The 17,740-nt window shown below is 44.2% G+C and overlaps 1 protein-coding gene across 2 annotated transcripts in view; it reads right to left on the bottom strand.

Moving 5' to 3' along the window:
• The window catches only part of TOM1L1 (target of myb1 like 1 membrane trafficking protein), a 1,067,055-nt gene extending 1,050,089 nt beyond the window's left edge, over positions 1-16,966 (bottom strand). For both annotated transcript variants that reach the window (XM_069654924.1, XM_069654925.1), the window contains exon 1: positions 16,758-16,966. In XM_069654924.1, coding sequence (XP_069511025.1) covers positions 16,758-16,815 — 58 coding nt within the window. In that variant the 5' untranslated portion in view covers positions 16,816-16,966. The remainder of the gene's footprint in view (positions 1-16,757) is intronic.
• Between the last annotated feature and the right edge of the window lie 774 nt (positions 16,967-17,740).

Genomic DNA, 17,740 nt, shown 5'->3' with positions numbered 1-17,740 from the left:
ATCGGAGGATGCTCGCGAGCATCTCGGATATGCACTCGCTACATTCTGCATCACTCACACAGACTGGAATTGACGCAAGTCTGGAGGCACTTGGCGCATCTTTAGGCTCGCGCGCTAATGCACTTCAGAAAGATATGCTGACGGGCGTCCCAACGATTCTCCTGGCATCACCAGCTGTGTTTCAATTAGGGGCTTTGTGAATCAAGCATACGGTGACAGGTACACATCTGGACCGCTCCAGTGCACATCTTTAGGAATCAGGACTCTGGTGTTAATCAATGGGATCTGAACCATGGTACCATTTCAAAATCGGAATATGTTCTATGTTGGAACTTTGTGAAGGATGTTGGACTATTTATTTAAAAGGGGGAAAAGAACTAACACTCTAGATATGGGCACATATTGGCAGGGATTACTCATAAGCAAATAACAATTGTTGAACCAGTTCTGGTACTTGTTAAGCATTAACCCGTGCTGGAGGTTCAAGCTTCTCGGTCATCGCAGCTTCAACTGGATCTCCCTCCCCCCGCATTTAAGATGCATTGACTCACACACAGCCGTCAAGAATGCTGTCAAAACACTAATATTTGTATAAATTGGCCACTCTGGCTCTGTTTTGACATAATTTGACCTATGCTGGTAACTTTGTACCTGTACCTATCTTTGCGCCTTGTTATGCCTTCGCTCCCTGTAACCATGAGCTAAGCCTTCTTTGTGTAACCAATACACTGTAAGCCGTCTTCCTATAACTTAGACACTGTTGTCTCTGTACTCGAGCTACATTACTCATGCCTATAACTCGCTCTTCAAAAAGTATAGTTTATTATAACACATTCACCTATGTACGATTACTGCTCTTTGGTAGGCCTCGCTCCCTGTAACCATGAGCAAAGCCTGCTACCTGTAACTAAGACATTGGGCCTCATTAGGAGTTTGGAGGTAGCCATGCCATTCTCACCAGCATGGCTACCCCCAAACCGGGTACCAGGTCCAGGTCCCAAAAATAGGGAATTACCGGGCCATGCTGACTTTAGCAGGCTCGGTATTTCCCATTCTCAGGACCCGGTACATCACCATTCCCATTTGAGCCCCCATAGGTCTCAATGGGAATGGGGTGGATGCCTACAACAGACCTGTTAATGACGGGTCCATTGTTAGCATCCTGCCTTGCTCGTGGGTGGTGGTATGCACGTCTGAACCAGACGTGCATTCCGCCACCCACGAGGAAACCCGTAATGTGGCGGCCCAGGATGAACGGTGCCGGTACCATACCGGCAGCATTCATTCCGTGGCCGCCAGCCTCCTAATGAGGCCCATTTTCTGCAACAGTGCCTCGATGCCTTTGGGCTGTAGTGCGCATTACAAACATAAATAAATAAATAAATACATTTCTCGCAATATTGTTTTAAGCATATTTTTGAATGAAAATACAGGTAAAGAACTATGTCCTCCCATCGTTATTCAATCTATAAAAAAAGGCTGTCAACTACAGTGCAATATTACTACCAAACAGCAGGTTTCTTCAGATAAAACATGTTGTGAATACGCTTCCTGAAACGCTGGCACATGAAGTCTTATATTGATTCCTATCAAATGCCCACATGCAAATTCACAAAAGACGCCAGGCACAAGCCACACAGAGATTGATTGTGATGGTAACTAGTCTACCATTACTATGCTTGCACCCCCAGAATAAGAGAAGGGAGTCAGATCATCAAAGAACTGGGAAGATCTTCCGCTGCTTGAACGTAATCTGGCAAATGCTCGGATGCTTGGATGCTGGTGCTGTGATGCTCACGCCACGTCACAGCTCTGCCGGGGAGTTGAATGCTGGGAGAGTGATAAGTGGGCGCTCCGGGATGATCATTTGGAATGTGCCTCACTGAGGTGTGTAGATTCTGGTGGCAGTCTCCGTTTTTCGTCCTGCTACATGACGCTGGATCATGAACAAAGAAGATTTTTTTTTTTACCAGGTCCAGAGTGCTGCATGGACTGAGCCTTTCAGAAATACAGCAGCAAAATGACATTCCCGTTGATGGACTGAACACAAAAACAGACGAAGTAAGTGTAAGGGATATAAGATTCATATAAACTATTCCCCCTCAAATTCCATGTAGCCTGCCCTTTCTGATTGTCCAAATATCAAAAAAGTATTAATTTGCGAGGTAACATAATAACACACACTGGTGTAGCGTCCACTTTTTCTAAAGTCCCCTTCGCCCACGGCCAGGTAGAATTTCAGTAACTCCCTACAGGCAGCATACCTGAAACAGATGTAACACCTCCTCCGGGCAGTGTCGGTGAGAGAACTCCCATGACACTGCTTCCACTGGACAGAATTGGAATGTCGCAGACAGCCAGTATGAGCAGGAGTTTCTGAATTAGACAGTATACGTTTTGCGTCCATCATTCAGTTTAAGAGATGATCACACCAATGCCCCCATATGGTCCTAGCAGAATGATTGTCATCAGCCAGTAACTAAACTACCCTCATTAGGCAGTATACTTATTAAAGCCATCAGAAAGCATAAGGACCACTCCCCCTCTGACCTACATTAGGAACTATAGGAATGATTTCTACTAGGGGATGAGAACCCCCCCCACCATTAGACAGTCCATGCAGCATAGGCATGCCCCTTACCCTATTAGGCAGCATTAGCTTATGACTCCCAACCGCAATGACCATAAAAATTACTGGAAACAAAGTTTGCTTAGGGTAACCTGCATTTCTCTGGTTCTCGTCAAATATTTCCAAGCCATATTCTCCCGTGCTAGTAACCCAATTCCTTTCTTCCACATTTGTAAAGATCACAGTTTCCATATGACTCAACTTCCTTCATTCCACAACAAGTGGTGATCTGAGATATGAAGACAATGGGCTTCATTACGATCCTGGCGGTAGCCGTGCCGGTAAAAAGTCACGGCTGCCGCCGCATTCGTCTTTTTTCTAGCGCCTGGCAATGGGGAATTACTGGGGCATTACAGCCCCAGCAGTCCCGGTAATTCCCCATAGCCAGGCGCCGGACAAAAGTACTCTGCATTCCCATTTGTGTCTCATAGGACTCAATGGGAATGGGGAGGACGGATGCACCAGCACTGCGTGCAACAGTGCCGGTGTATCAGAGTCAAGGTCTGCAAGCGGGTGCCTTTCTGCCCGCCAGGTCAGACCTGGCGGGAGGAAAGGCACCTGCACACAGAACTCAGAGTATGCTGGCCCGGTAACAACGGTGCCGGTAGCTTACCAGCACCATTGTTACCGGACCGGCATGCTCATAACGAGGCTTCATTAGTTTATTACAACTTCTTAAACCTACACATTTTTAAAACACATATTTTTGCACATAAACCACAGTCTACACTTTTCAATTGAACAAAACAATGCAACTTCTAGAGCGTTGAAATGTATACATACTTCAATCATGCAAATATTTAATATAATTAACAGTCCCAGATCCCAGTGTTCTAACACGTGGCCTGTGACAGTCACATAATAGGGGCTCAATTTAGGACACCCTGGTCCGGCTGTGTCTGTCCAAAGAACAAGAGATCATTCACTTGCAACTCCATGGACATTGACTAACAACTTAAGAATCCGTCATTGAATTTTGCTGGGTGTCCGACAGATGTACAGTCTATGTTGGCACTAGATCTTTGAAATATGCCTTCTTCAACTTTTTCTGTATTCACCACAGATGTAAAATGCTGGGGTGGGGGGTGCCTGGCCTCAATATTACAAGTGGCAGCGCTAGCTAACAACAGTGTTTTTCCTCAGACTCGCGCTCACTTAGGAACGCAGTCTCTCTTTGCTGTGTACACACAGCTGGCCGGGAATGCCCATTTCGGGGCTTATCTTCCTGCCTCACTACTGCTCAGTGGATGTTTCAAGTAGGCTGCGTGCCCCTGATTTGAACTCCTTATTACTCCGCACTCACGTTATTTACTTTTATAATTTCCTTTTAGGCTCTTGGTTCCCAGACCGAGCTGTGGCAGTTGACTGGACGCCTTATGCACCACTATTATTATTTTGTAATTCGTTGTTTTAATTCTCGCTTTGTTTCCGTGTACGCTGTTAGGGCGGAGGGTACAGGGCCTCAATTTTACACGCTGCAGTATTAATTAAAACGAGTGTCTTTCCGCAGACTCACACTCACCTAGGAACTCAGTCTCTCTTAGCTGCCTACCTGCAGCTGGCCAGGAACACCCTCGGCAATACAATGTGCCTTTTTATTGCCACTGAACCACGGGACCACAGTAGACAGGTGCAGAGGGCACGCACTCAGCGTGCTGAAGTGACGCCTAAGTCAAGCCTGTCTGTGCTCATCGGTGCACAGTCTGGGCCACAAACCAAAACTGCTGATTCTTCTTCCCGCATAATCTGGACGAGACAAGATTTGTTAGCGCTTGCACCTTCCACCACGGCACTACAGATTCTTGATCACCCGGTAGTCCCACTACAGGAAGCTACTATTGATACTTTGAGGGGGCTTCTATTAAATGCTCGCTCTCTGGTATGATCTCCTTGTTGATCTAACCCCTGATGTATTATGCATTACCGAAACCTGACTGAGTGATTCCTCGGGTCCAGCAGTGGTTCAGCTTCTTCCCGACTCGTATAACATTCTTAGGCTGGACAGGGCTTCAGCTCACCTGGTAGAGTTATTGATGTGCTGTTAATTTTAAAGATACCCTACTTGCCACCTTTCTACCAGTAACCCATTCCATTAAAAAGGATTTTTTAAAATTGAAAATCCCTACTTCAGCTTCCTATAGCCTCCATATCCTGGTGGTATACCGTCCGCCAGGAACAGACATCCCTTCTCCGACTAGTTCTTAGAACTTGCCGCAGATCTACAAATGAAATACCCACGCGTTATGATTGTTGGTGACTTCAATCTTCATTTGAATGCCCCTCCCAATGTCTCTATTAATCAGTTATTTGAAGCCATGACTGACCTTGGCCTCGGTCAATTGGTCACCTCATCCACACATTCACATGGCAACACACTTGATCTAGTGATTGCTAGAGATTCCTTGGTCTCCACTTTTGCGCCTTTTCCCATCCTATGGTCTGATCATATGGTCGTGAGTTTTTCTGTGTAGGTTTGCACCTCCCACGTTCACCCAGAATGCAAATACCAGCTGTGACGCAGTTGGCATAACATGTCTAATGAAGCCATTGTGTCCAGCATTCAGGATCAGTGCCTATCTTGAGGTTCCATTGACTTCTCTATCCTGACAAAAGTATTCACCTCTGTAACCAACACATTAGTTCGACTCACACTACTCAAAGTTGCAGGCCACCCTTCCCATCCCTGGTTTACGGATGATCTGAAGGCCCTGTGGTGCTTGAAACGTCAAGCTGAACGGAAATGGTGCCTAACATGCTCCGCCTGTGACGAAATAGGCTTCTCCCTGGCCTCTAAATCTTACCTGCAAGGGGTTCATGTGGCTAAATGCACATTTTACACCCAGAGGGTGGAAAATGCCCTCAATCGATCCAATGAGCTTTTCTCAGTAGTACAATCCCTATCATCATGTCCAGAAACTGCACTTATGGTACCCCCTCCCAGACTCTTTGTCACGATCTGGCCAATTACTTCATCACAAAAGTTAATAATATACGTGATCAAATACAATTATCTACCACTCGCTCAGACAGAAGTGATATTATGACTCCTATACCTGTGTCTGAACCTAAATGGTCTACCTTCCCCACCTTCTCTAATCAAGGTGTTGATGGGGTGATTGGCCGACTTAAATTTGCCTCTCCCTCCGACGTAATCCCCCTCAGAATTATAAAGGAAATCCTACTGCATATTTCCAATTGGATTATGGATGCAGTCAATGACTCCTGCCGCTCAGGCTCTATTCCCTCAGAACATAAGCAGTCCATAGTTATCCCACTCTTGAAAAGAACATCCCTTGACCCCTCTGCCCCTGCCAATTTAAACCCTAACTCGCTCTTACTGTTTTTTATGAGGCAGCTGGACTCTGTGGTTTTTCTCCTCCTTAATTCTTTTCTTGAACACTCTTCCTTCCTCAATCCATTCCAATCTGGCGTTCATCCTGGTCAAGGCATGGAGAGTGTGCTGGTCGAGGTACATGACAACCTGTCCCTGCTGGCCGACAAGGGGCAGGGGTGCACTGATTATATCAGATCTGTCAGCGGCCTTTTCGACATGGTTGACCAATTTGTGCTGCTCGACCACCTCGCCCTTGCTGGCCTTTCAGGTCAAGTCCTTACCTGGTGCGTCTCTTTCCTGACGGACCGTCGCCAGACACAGGCCCTTCCTTCTTTTCTCTCTGCTGCCACCGCTTTACTCTACGGGGTCCTTCAAAGATCGCCTTGTCCCCAGGTCTCTTTAACATCTATAGTCAGCTTCTTGTATTGCTCGTCTGCTCCCATGGCTTTAGGTGCTATTCCTATACTGATGATACTTAAATCATTGTCCGGCTGGACACCACCCAGTCGGACACAGCATCTCAGTTTAGGAGTTGCCTGTTAGCTGTGGGTGGGCTGTGGGTGGGTGAGTGGGTGGGCGACAACTTGCTGAAGCTTAATGGGGACAAGACAGTGGTCTTAATGGTGTACCCACTCATGGTCCCAACTTGGTGTCCTTCCCTTCGGCTCCAGCCTGGTCCTTGGCTTTCCGGCCTACAGACTTGGGTCGTCCCTGCCCTACTCCTGTGCGTGAGGTAAAGCATCTGGTCTTTAAGTTCTCCTCCTCCTTATCTCTAGTGCTAAGGTTAGTGCCATTTGTAAAGCCGGTTTCTTTCAACTTAGAATCTTCTGCAAAGTACTACCGTCCCTTCCTGCCCAGTTTAGGCCAGTGGCAACGGCCTCCCTGGTCCTTAGTCGTCTAGACTACTGCATCTCTGTTTTTCTTGCACATCCCTTATATCTACGTCACCGCTCACAACTCCTACAGAACCATGCTGCCCAGATTTGCAAAAGCACTCCTTATGGTTCCCATATTTCACTGGTCCTCCGTTGCTTCACTGGCTTCCGGTCTTACAGCAAGTGCAATTCAAGTCACTCACTATAGTCCATCATGCCTTCTATGGTACAGGAGCGGAATACTTACAGGAATGATTCTGTCCAAATGTACCGCCTCGTGCACTTTGCTCACAAAACTTTGCTCTCCCCTTGGTCCCCTGTCATCACTATGAGCGGGTAGGTGGCTGTTCATTCTCCGTGGCAGCCTCCAAACTGTGGAACTCCATTCCACTCACTATTCGCGCCACAAGTAACGACCTGGTTTTCCGACATGCGTTGAAAACCTATCTGTTCTAAGGCTTCTTTTTCTCCACTCAGTCTCAAATCCTGGTACATCTTTTTCTGACACCAAGATGCCTCGGCCAACGTGCGCTCTACAAATCCAGATAACATAAAATATATACAAAAACCGAGTGTGTACTTATTTGTTTGCTGTCAAAATAAACACTACATATCATCCACACATATATCTCACAATGCATATTTCATAGGTAAACCTATTGCCACTCTTAAATAAATCGAAATCTTAGTTCATACCTGCACATTCCATCGTTCTGTCTTAGAAAAACTAGTCACAATGGCTAGTGCATACATACATATTTTGCAAACAACAAAAACAATCTCTGTAAACAGTTTGGCAAAACATTTGTCTTGGGGTTCTGATTCAGCAGCAGTCATGTAACCCCCAAATAACTATGTAGATAATGCATAATTACGCACATTTACCATATTCACTTTCATTATGAAAAAGGCCACCACCCTAAAAAGGCATTACATGTACGACAAACCTATGCTTTCCTGCCCGTCAGGGAATATTGCCAAAGCATCCACCAGTCAATATAGGAAAGGAACCCATCAGCCAGTTTTGGAATGACCCCAACAGCAAGTATAAGTATGGCCCCATCAGGCAGTATCTTTGGGTTTTCCTATCAGGTTGCAATGGTACAACCGCCATCAGTGTTCCCTTCAAGTAAACTGCAATGCTGCTGAAGTACGCCAAGGAGCTACTCAAACATGCCAATGAGCTGCTCTAGTACGCCTGCCTGTCACAGGTGCGGCTCAAATAGGGCAGGGATGCGCAATAAGGCAGTGCTGCTGCTCAAATATTCCTGTGCTGTTGGGTCAGCTATTGTGCATGATGGACATATGCTGGCGATTGCTCCCACGCTACATGTCTTAAAGGCTCATGATGCAATCAGCAGAATAGAAATATTAGAAATATTGCATGATGCCAGTTTCCACAGTGGCACAATAAACATTATGTTGCCAGAGCTCAAATTCCAACAGTTGTGTTAAACATTTATATATACAGGCTGCTTAGTTTAGGGTGCGAAATAATTGCTCAGATGATTTAACACTTTTTGAGGTAGGTTAATAGCATGCTTTCCCAGTTTTGAGGACTTTAAGGCCGCATTTGTCATGGGAAATTTAAATGTGCATGGGAGATAATTCATCTAATGGTGTATCCCTCAGGGGATACTGAGCATTGTTTTTGCACTTGTATTGGCACACTTGGTCCAAGGTTAAGAGCTTGTGGAAGGAGTCATAGCTGCTTCAATAAAAAAGGAATGTGCCTTCAAACATGCGTTAATATGTGGCATGTTTAGAACCTCCCAGGTCCCGCAATAGGAGGTTGGAAGTAATATAGGAACAGGCAACATTTCCTAAAAAGGCCTAATTTACACCTGCACGAGTATGGGGTCTGGGGAATTCCTAGAGATTCCTCATTGTGGAAATATGGCATGAAGATTATGTGAAGTTCTTCATAAAATCACCTCCAATATTTACCTCAACCCAAGATGCAGGGTACACAATGTAAAAAAGCCATTGGAACATTTAACATTTATATTTAGTTAAGAGAAGCGCAGGATGTTCACTTCAATGCAGGAAAAGAAATTCCTTGTGGGGTGAACAATCTGCAATACCCAACTTCTTTCCCCATTTCCAAAAGAATTTCAAAAGAATTGTCAAAATATCCTATCTCCATTATTAAAATTGAATGGTACAGTATGATCCACAACTGTTCACACTCTTTTCCACCCTCAAAATGAGGGAGGAACTGAAGACAGCATTTCCTTTAAAAATATATGTGTAGATCTTCATGAATGCGGCATGCTGTATTTCAGTGAGTTCGTGTCCACTGACACTCAATTCTAGAAAAGAGGGAGATTTCTAAAATTACAACATGCCATAAGAGTTACTACTGCAACTCCTTAAATGAGAAAGGCTAGAGTGGCACTAGATATGTACATGTTCACTGGCGACAATGTTCTTTTTAGACCAAATCCCAATAGGAAATTAACAAAATATTCAAGCATTGCAGTCATAGTCAATAACTACTTCCATTTTTGCTAACGACTGTGTCCTTTTTTGGCCGAAACTGCCCCATTACCTTAACCAACAAATCATAAATTGCATGCTCATGTGAATTTATATGTGTCAAGGTTTATTACACGGTCGCACTCTGCTCAGGGAGTCCCCCTCCAATTAATGTGGCGCACAATAAATCACTATGATTTTGACTCAGGTTCAGTTTGGTAAGGCATCCAACCCATCTCACACCTAACTCCAACAAATACCCAGTGCCACAATGGACTAGGAACTAGGCCGGTGTGTAGTGAGAATATAGATTTAGAATTTATTAAAACCAAATTTGACAAATAGACTAACATCAGCCACCAATGCAGTGGCAACACAAGAACAACAATGACTTTTGTAATGGCACCAACACAGAGATAATATTGAGATATGATGTCACAATTTCAGACAGCTTTGTTGTCAAATCACCCACCAATACAGAAAAAGAACAATTCAAGACACACAGTGATTGCTGATTTGGTTATAATACCTTTTCTGCCAACAACCCCCACCCTCCAAACATCAATTAGACTTGACCACTCTGAATTGAAGGCCAGTGGCAGACAGTGGGAACACAATGGGAAAATCGTTTTTGGGATTCTGATAAAATGCACTCTTTTAAAAAAAGGATTCAAGGGGCAAAATCATTTTTTTCTCCTTATCACCACAGATGCATTATGAGGGAAAGAAAAGCAATGGGAAAATGTGTTTTGCCACACCTAAAAAGAACAGGCAGGGCTTTGGGGCTTTGGTCAGAGCACAATGGGAACAAAGGGGTAATTTCGTTTTGCACCCTTCACACTCACGTGGAAACAGGGTTTTGGGATTCATTCTTTTGGCAAATCTTTATGTCTATACCTGCTCAAAACGCACTGGCTAGAGCTTGTTAGTTTCGAATGCCAACAAAACACATCCCGTCTTTTCTATAGGGGAATTAATTGATTTACTTTCTTTAACTATGCTAAGGATCTGTACAGACAAACAGGATATTTTGCTAGGGGCAAATAACTAAAACAATGCTTGAAAATGCAGTACCTACACAATCTATGTCTTTGGGAATAGTTTTGCTTACAGGAGAGGCCTTGTAATGAGCATCAGGGAAACAGCAGGGCACCTCTGGGACATCAAGCGGGTCAGTCCAGGATAACCCCCTCTGGCTCCTCCAAGGGGTCCCAGTCAGCTTCTATGTCTCCTGGTCCCTGTCTCTAATGCAAGATTTGGAGCCTCTCTGCTTGGATGTTTCTCATAAGAGTTAAGTAGCAGGTTACCTCCCGGAATAAATGGAAAAAGCCCAGTTCTGATGCAATCTGGTCTACTAATAGGGCAAATGACATCACTAACTTGTCATGATTCCCGCAAAAGGGATTGGTTGGTTTTCTCTACCTATGTCCCACCTGTATGCTAATAGGCCAAGGTGTTGAGGGGTGTGAGTTAGGAAATCTGTGGGAGGAGAAAGTTTTGTCATCCCAAACTGACATGTGGGCTTGGCCTGTTTAGCTAACAAAATCTACCAACATGGCAAGTAGTATAATTGTTCAAATATTTACATGAATGAATATACATTTAGAACTACATTTAAAGGCAAATCAGATAATGCTAATCTGAAGTCTGCACACCCTTTCTAAACAGAGATACATTTTTTCTTCATTTATTCAGGAGCTGTATCAGTGAAAATGATGCCACTTCATTGTTCCCATGTTAATTATTTCCTTCACCCTCAAACCAACTTTCAAATCTCTCGGAATCGAGGGAAGGCCCAAATCAAATTGTCATTAATCATTTTAGTCATGCTTTTCACACACAAAACGTTTTAGCATGGTTCAAAGTGGGTTACTGTCACGTTTAATAAAAGTCTGGAATGACTGTTGTGGCTTATACCTACCCTTTTTATGCAATAATAAGTATTTGTCTTTTAACTCAACTCCAGACTTTTCCTTTGTTATCTTAAGTTGCATATGAATAACCATAGGCCTCCCTCATGTTTTTGTTCGCCCCTCCCTTCTTGGTCTTGTAGTGACCCAGGCTGCAACACTAATGGACATTTTATGGGAATTGTGACCTTGTGACCTCAAGTTCACTTCTGCTGAAAGAACAGCCATGGCCTTATCTTGTGTCCACAGTGGTTTAAATCTAGGCAGTGTATTTCTTTCTATATTTTTAAGCAATTGCTCTGATTGATGGTTGACAACCAGACCTCCATTTCCAGGATAAGAAGAGGAAAGGTCTTGGAGGTTTAGTTTCATCTTTACGAGAAAGGACCGGCTGCTTGTAAAATTCGGCATAAATGGCTTTTAAACTCACACACAATGCATTTTACATTACATTTTACACGGCACCTGGGCATATCCATGTGTAACATACTTCTTTAATTTCACAGTTGCAAAATACATCAATATCACTTCTGGATTGTCCATATGTATAGGGCAGTTATATAAGAAAACCATGTTCAAACTCTGAAAGTCTAGTGAGCACTTCTCTAAGCATACTAGCATTTGGATGATGAAAAAGGGAGTACTATTATTTCTTGTAAATGCAAGAAGCTTGGTTTCAATTACGATTTTGGGATCCCAGTCTTATGTTGCATAAAGATATTGTACATGCTGCTGTCTGTCTCTTTAAGTAAAAGTGCAGCTCTCCATGGATTTAGTCTTTCTGTTCCATGTTGAAATGCATTGTGCATATCTTCACACTTTTGGAATTCAAGCCTACGTTCTTTCCTTTGAGATTTAGGCCAGTTTTTGGTTCAAAAGGCCTCATGTCTGACATCACCATTTCTGTACTGGCCTTAAACTTCAATGGGATTTCACAAATCACTCTGATCTCTTTATTTCTGACATTCTCGGGCTACATTTCACCCACATATGAAATCAAAACCTAACGATAACACAACTAAATAACAAACAAATCATAAATTGCATGTTCATGTGAATTTATATGAAATCGAAACCTAACAATAACAAAACTAAGCCTGCGGTATTTGGCCAGACTAAGAGAAACTACTGGATTCCAAATGATTAAACTATTGAGGAATCAATGTAACCTGCATATTTGGAACTTCACTTTGTGTCCATCTAAAGTTATCTAGCCATTTTGAAATCCAGAAAAGAGTGTGCATAAGAAGGCACTGGGCTTTTTCATATATATGATGCATATGTGGTGTGGTCCATGGCTACTTTGTACAGGGCAACAACTGTTGACATTGTTTTGTGTGCTTTTACCTTGGTAAGGGGTATGAATTAATTTAAAATGGTTGGGCTATGTGAAACAAACTTCCTAGAGAAGAGCCCTGGGCATGACACATGGTGACATACATAGCCGCACACCAGATGCAGTTAGCTTTAATGTATTTTAGAAGGATCAATATGAACTGCCAAGAACATCTTTGGTAAAATTGAAAGATCTGGATACGGCAGTTCCTGCGTTAGACCAATATAGCTTTCATTGCATTGGGCGATCAGATTCTAATTTAGAAAAGAATATGAAAAATATTCCTGAAAAACCCTGCGTCAATCGTTATGAATAATTTTAAATTCATGGGCTATTTAAAATTCTTGAGGCAGCATTCGATTCTGCAAACTAACATGCACACAAAAACAAGAATTCACCCAGTGGGCACCCAGAGCCTGGAACACCTTAACACTTCACACCTGCACCACACCTTCAATCACCATTTTCTGAAAAAGCCTCAAACATCCCTCTTTCCCCACACTTCATGCAGCTTCACCACCTCCCTTGCCATCACCTGTTTATCCTATTCTACCTATCTTGAAAAGGTGTGTCACTTCTGTCTCACCTCCTACCTCTTTAACCTTTAAACCTTGTAAGGTTCAGTGAGACCCTGTGGGTAGGCTAGAGCTGAACAAAAATAAAACAATAAAAATAGAAAATAAGTTCGAAGCTACCTCGAGGGAGGTGCATGAATGAAATTAGATGATACCTCACTTATCTGGCTGAAAGGAGGGGTGGGGGGATGGCCTGATGGGAGGTACTAGGGAACAGTTTTCCTTAAAAAAAAACTGCGAGAAAATGCAGTCAGATGGCCATTCAATAATCTTTCATAGATCACCCCATGCACATGAATAAACATAAACCCCTAAAGGGAGAGGAGCAGTCACTGCCTATTATACACAAGCTTGTCTCACTGATATGAAGTTAAAGGGATGCCCTTTCATGTATGCTGTTAAAGCATTTGTATGAGCTAGAGCAGGCACTAAGAATTATGCTGGGTCGCACCTTTACCCCAGGGCTTGTTCTTAGGCTTTTTACACAGCACACTCACGGTTTGAGGAATACAGGTGATGTATGCCCAAACTGAGGAACAGGGAATTATTCATATTAATGGACACCATGCACCACCACACATATCTGGCATCTCCATCATCATTGGACTCCCAGCTCAAAGAACTTTCAGATCGCTGTCCCTTTCTCAGACAAGATGAAGTCAGCCAAGCAGTGGTGGGTGGATTTTGTAAATCTCCTCACAAAGATTTCTCTCTGTCATCCCATACCAGCCATCATCTTCACTGACGAAAGCACCTGTGAAAGGGGTGCATTTTAGGGGATCACAAATATGAAAGACCCTTGGTCTTCTCTTGAATCCATCTTATCCTCCACCTGTAGGGTACTGGAGGAAATACACTGGTCTGCCTTGGGCGTCTCCTCTCTAATTGAATCATGAGTTGTCAGGCTCTTGACTGATGATACAGATACAATGTCAGTGGCCAATGTAAACTGACAAGAATGAATGAGCTTTATGGTTGAGTGTGCGGAGTAGACAGAGAGGACGCCCTCAGCAGGAACTTTACTTCTGCCCAGGAGATGTCAGTCACTCCGGAAGCATTTCAGATAGTCACAAGGCACTTCACATCTCCTGAGATGGAGGTTTTGCCTCAGCTCATACCATAAGCTCGCTCTGTTTGGCTCCAAATTTACAAAAGTGGGAAACTTGGAAAAATAGGAAACTGATGCTTTCACCATCCTGTAGCCACCAATATTCCTCTATGTGTTCACTGGGTCAATTTGAAGTCCAGAGTTGTGGGGATGATCGGATTTGGCTCAGAGAACATGGTTTTCCCTCCCTCTTTCAAAACGGCCCCATCTCTGCTTCTTCCAAGGTCCTTGGGTCTGTCTCCAGGGGATGCCATGATGCGCAACAGCAGGCAATGATTGGTCTGGACCTTAGGTGTGAAAGGAAGGCTTTTGAAGACAACGTCTCTCTGACCTTATCTCTCTAGTTGATCAGGGCTCCACGAGAATCTCCATTCCTGCACATTTTTCTGGATATCATTCATGTCCTGCTGTGGCAGCCATAACCTTCTTCCACTTGAGTGTGGCTCCTTGGAGATAGTCATTTTGATTGGGTGAATTTTCATCTTGTAGTGGCTATTTCTACACTCACAGCTTGGTGGGCACAATCTGGACTATTAGGGCACCCTGTGTCAAGGCTAATTCAATGGGCGATACCATTACCAGGTAGCTTTAGGACTTTTTCACCTCCAGTCTTGGATTGAGTCTCTAGCTCTGCCTAGAGACTTTCCGGCAGATCTCTGGACTCTCTTCAGACCACTTTGATCCCCTTCTTCAGGATGACTTTAAGCTTCTCAAAATGGAACCAATGTGCTTAGTGATTATTTTCACAGCCATAGGAATTGGGCAACACAGAGCCCTTCTTTATTTGCCTCGTGACCAGGGGATTACTCCTTTTGAGATCACCCTCCTTTATGGTATATCCTTCCGTCCTAGATCGTCTCTACTTGTTATCTTTCACAGGAGATTGTCCCTCTGTCTCTTCCACCAGAGCTGTTTAAGGATTTTAGGACCCTTTTATCTTTTCCCCGAATTAAATCTGTGAATCTTGCCTACTGGGCTGGTACGGCTTGGCTCTTCATAGCTTATGGAGGAGTAAACACATGTCTCAAGGCAACGTCCCTTCCCTTTTCCATAAGTCAATGGCTCAAGAACACTATCCCTCTGGCATATACCCAATCAAAACCCCCTCTCCCAGGCAACAGGTTGAGGGAGCAATAAGAACAATGGCCACCTCCCTCCTGGGAAGAGCCCAACGGTGCTCCTCTGATTGACATTGGTGGCGCTGCCACTTGGGCTACCGCTTGCACATTACGGTAGCTCATGAATGCAGGCTCTTTCTTCCGGGTTGTTGTGACCATATCTTTGTCATAATCCAGACTGCGCTGCCAAGACGGCGACTTTCAGTTTAGTTGTTATTAAAGGGTCAGTGGATTATGCAATTATTTGATCAATTATGGCATTTTATTATACTTCATGAATCAGGACTGGGGTGGGTAAGAGAGGTGGTAATTCTCTGGTTGCGCACCATAATATTCATTACACATAGTCCTACTCTGCCTTGTCACAGTCCTGACATCCCACCACTACCTCTGATTGCCCGACTCCTTTGGTCTGATAACACTCCTTATTGACACTGGCGTAACGGGGCCCCTGCAGCCCCCATGGTGCTGGGGGCCCCATGCTGCCCATGCCCAGCGGGTTGGAGGCCAGTGGCAAGGGGGGGGGGTCAGCAGGCCTTGCAGGGGGCCCCCCACATTTTGTGTTACGCCAGTGATTATTGAATATCACCTATTACATGCTTTGTATTCAATTATCAAAAGGCAGGAACATACAGATTCATACTGATATTTGACCAGGTGAGCAAGTTGACCATCTAATGCAGATACTCGACTTTCCATCTTTAGTGTCCCAAATAAGAAAGTGTGCTTTGAGGACAACACTATGTATCTGCAACCAACAACAACGAACCTGACTTTGTCTGGACCTCTCGCAAGTACAAATTTAGGATTTAAAACACGTTAAGTGTAGTTTGTAATTTATGGGTGCCTAAGTACATTTTCATTCTATATTGTAAATGTAACATTATGTATTCTCCTTTCATGACATTTGTGTACAATCAAAATTACGTCATAAAAACGTCAAGCAAGCCAACACGCGGAAATGCAGCGATGAGTGCAAATCAGGTAACACGTGAATGCAAAGCAGCCTTCTAGCATGCAGTAGCAACACCAGTGACAAAGCGACTTGCGCTGCCGGCGAACCAAACAATGTGCAAACAGGGAACCGAATCGCACGCAAAAACCGGTGCTTCTAAAAGGGCGGTAGAGATGGGGGCGAGGCAGTCAGTCACATCACGTCAGACGCTGACTCTGTTCAAGCCCTACCTATCTTTCAGAATTACCTATCTGGTCCGTGAACCACCTATTGCCCCATAGCCCAGAATTCCTGTGAGAAAAAAAACAATGTGGAACAAACACAAGACCTCCTTTTCTGTCAAGTCATTGTGCAGTTCGCAGTCACTGGCTGTTCAATGGCTCTCCTTCAGCTTTCGTACCTGCCCATCCCAGCTTTCTTTTGGATCTGATTTCCTTACCTATCAGGTGTCCAACGGGAGTGCAGAACGGGTCCTTTGAGCTCTTCCCAAAAGCCATGGCTTGGTGAAAAACACCCGGCAAAGCAGACAAAAAACCCAAAGCAAATCTTCACAGAAAATACCCCGGAAAACGAAATGTGTGTCCAGTAGCCTTTATGGGCAGCTTGAACTTTACCCGCAGCGTGTGTAATTGTCACGGTGAACACCGTTCTGGGTGGAAGTGGGAGTGGAAGTAAAAGAGGCGGGCTCACGGGCTCTTGGCAAACAGCCTCTGTGTGCTGTAAACAATGATCACCTGCTGGAAGGTGGCAGGCAACGCTAGCCACTCTGTGGGGAGCCGATGCCTGTGTACCGAGCAGGGACAAGCGCGAGCTGACTGGGTCTGCTTGCTGCAACTAACAGAGATAACACTGGAAAATCACAGCTTCAATGGATGCACTCTTGGGTTTTTTAAGTCCACAAAAGTCACCAAAACTTCCAAAAACTAGCACTTACACGGAACCTGTTTAAATATGCCTCCCAGTTTAGTGGCCCCAGAAAGCCCGTTGCCAGCACCATGTTTATGGGAGTGGTGTGTAGAGCGCGGGTTGGGCATAACGCCAAGTAGTGACCATCTACATGAATATTGAGTGACCTTGGGGGTAGGGGTGCACGCTACATCCATGTACATTTCCTTTCAAATATACCTCTAATGGTGCATTTTAAGACATATTTTCAAGATCTATTGACTTAGGAGCAGTAGATGTTAGATGTTAGAGGTAGTCCTGCTGTTAATGTAACGCAAACCAGTGCTTTATCATAAGTGCTTTATCATAGGCCATTGCTGTATTAACAGCGTTATTACACTTAAGAGGAAAATACATTTACCTCTGCTCAGCATAAACAATGGGTTTACATGTGTTTATTCCCTGTTAGGGTGTCACATACCACCAAGTAGAAAAAAAGTCCATCTCACAAATCAAGTCACCAAACAAATGCCACCA

This window comes from Ambystoma mexicanum, chromosome 3q (genome assembly GCF_040938575.1).
Source record: "Ambystoma mexicanum isolate Mex_15411 chromosome 3q, UKY_AmexF1_1, whole genome shotgun sequence".
Taxonomy (NCBI): domain Eukaryota; kingdom Metazoa; phylum Chordata; class Amphibia; order Caudata; family Ambystomatidae; genus Ambystoma; species Ambystoma mexicanum.
The sequence above is the reverse complement of the archived record's forward strand: the minus strand, read 5'-3'. Positions and strand labels throughout refer to the sequence as shown.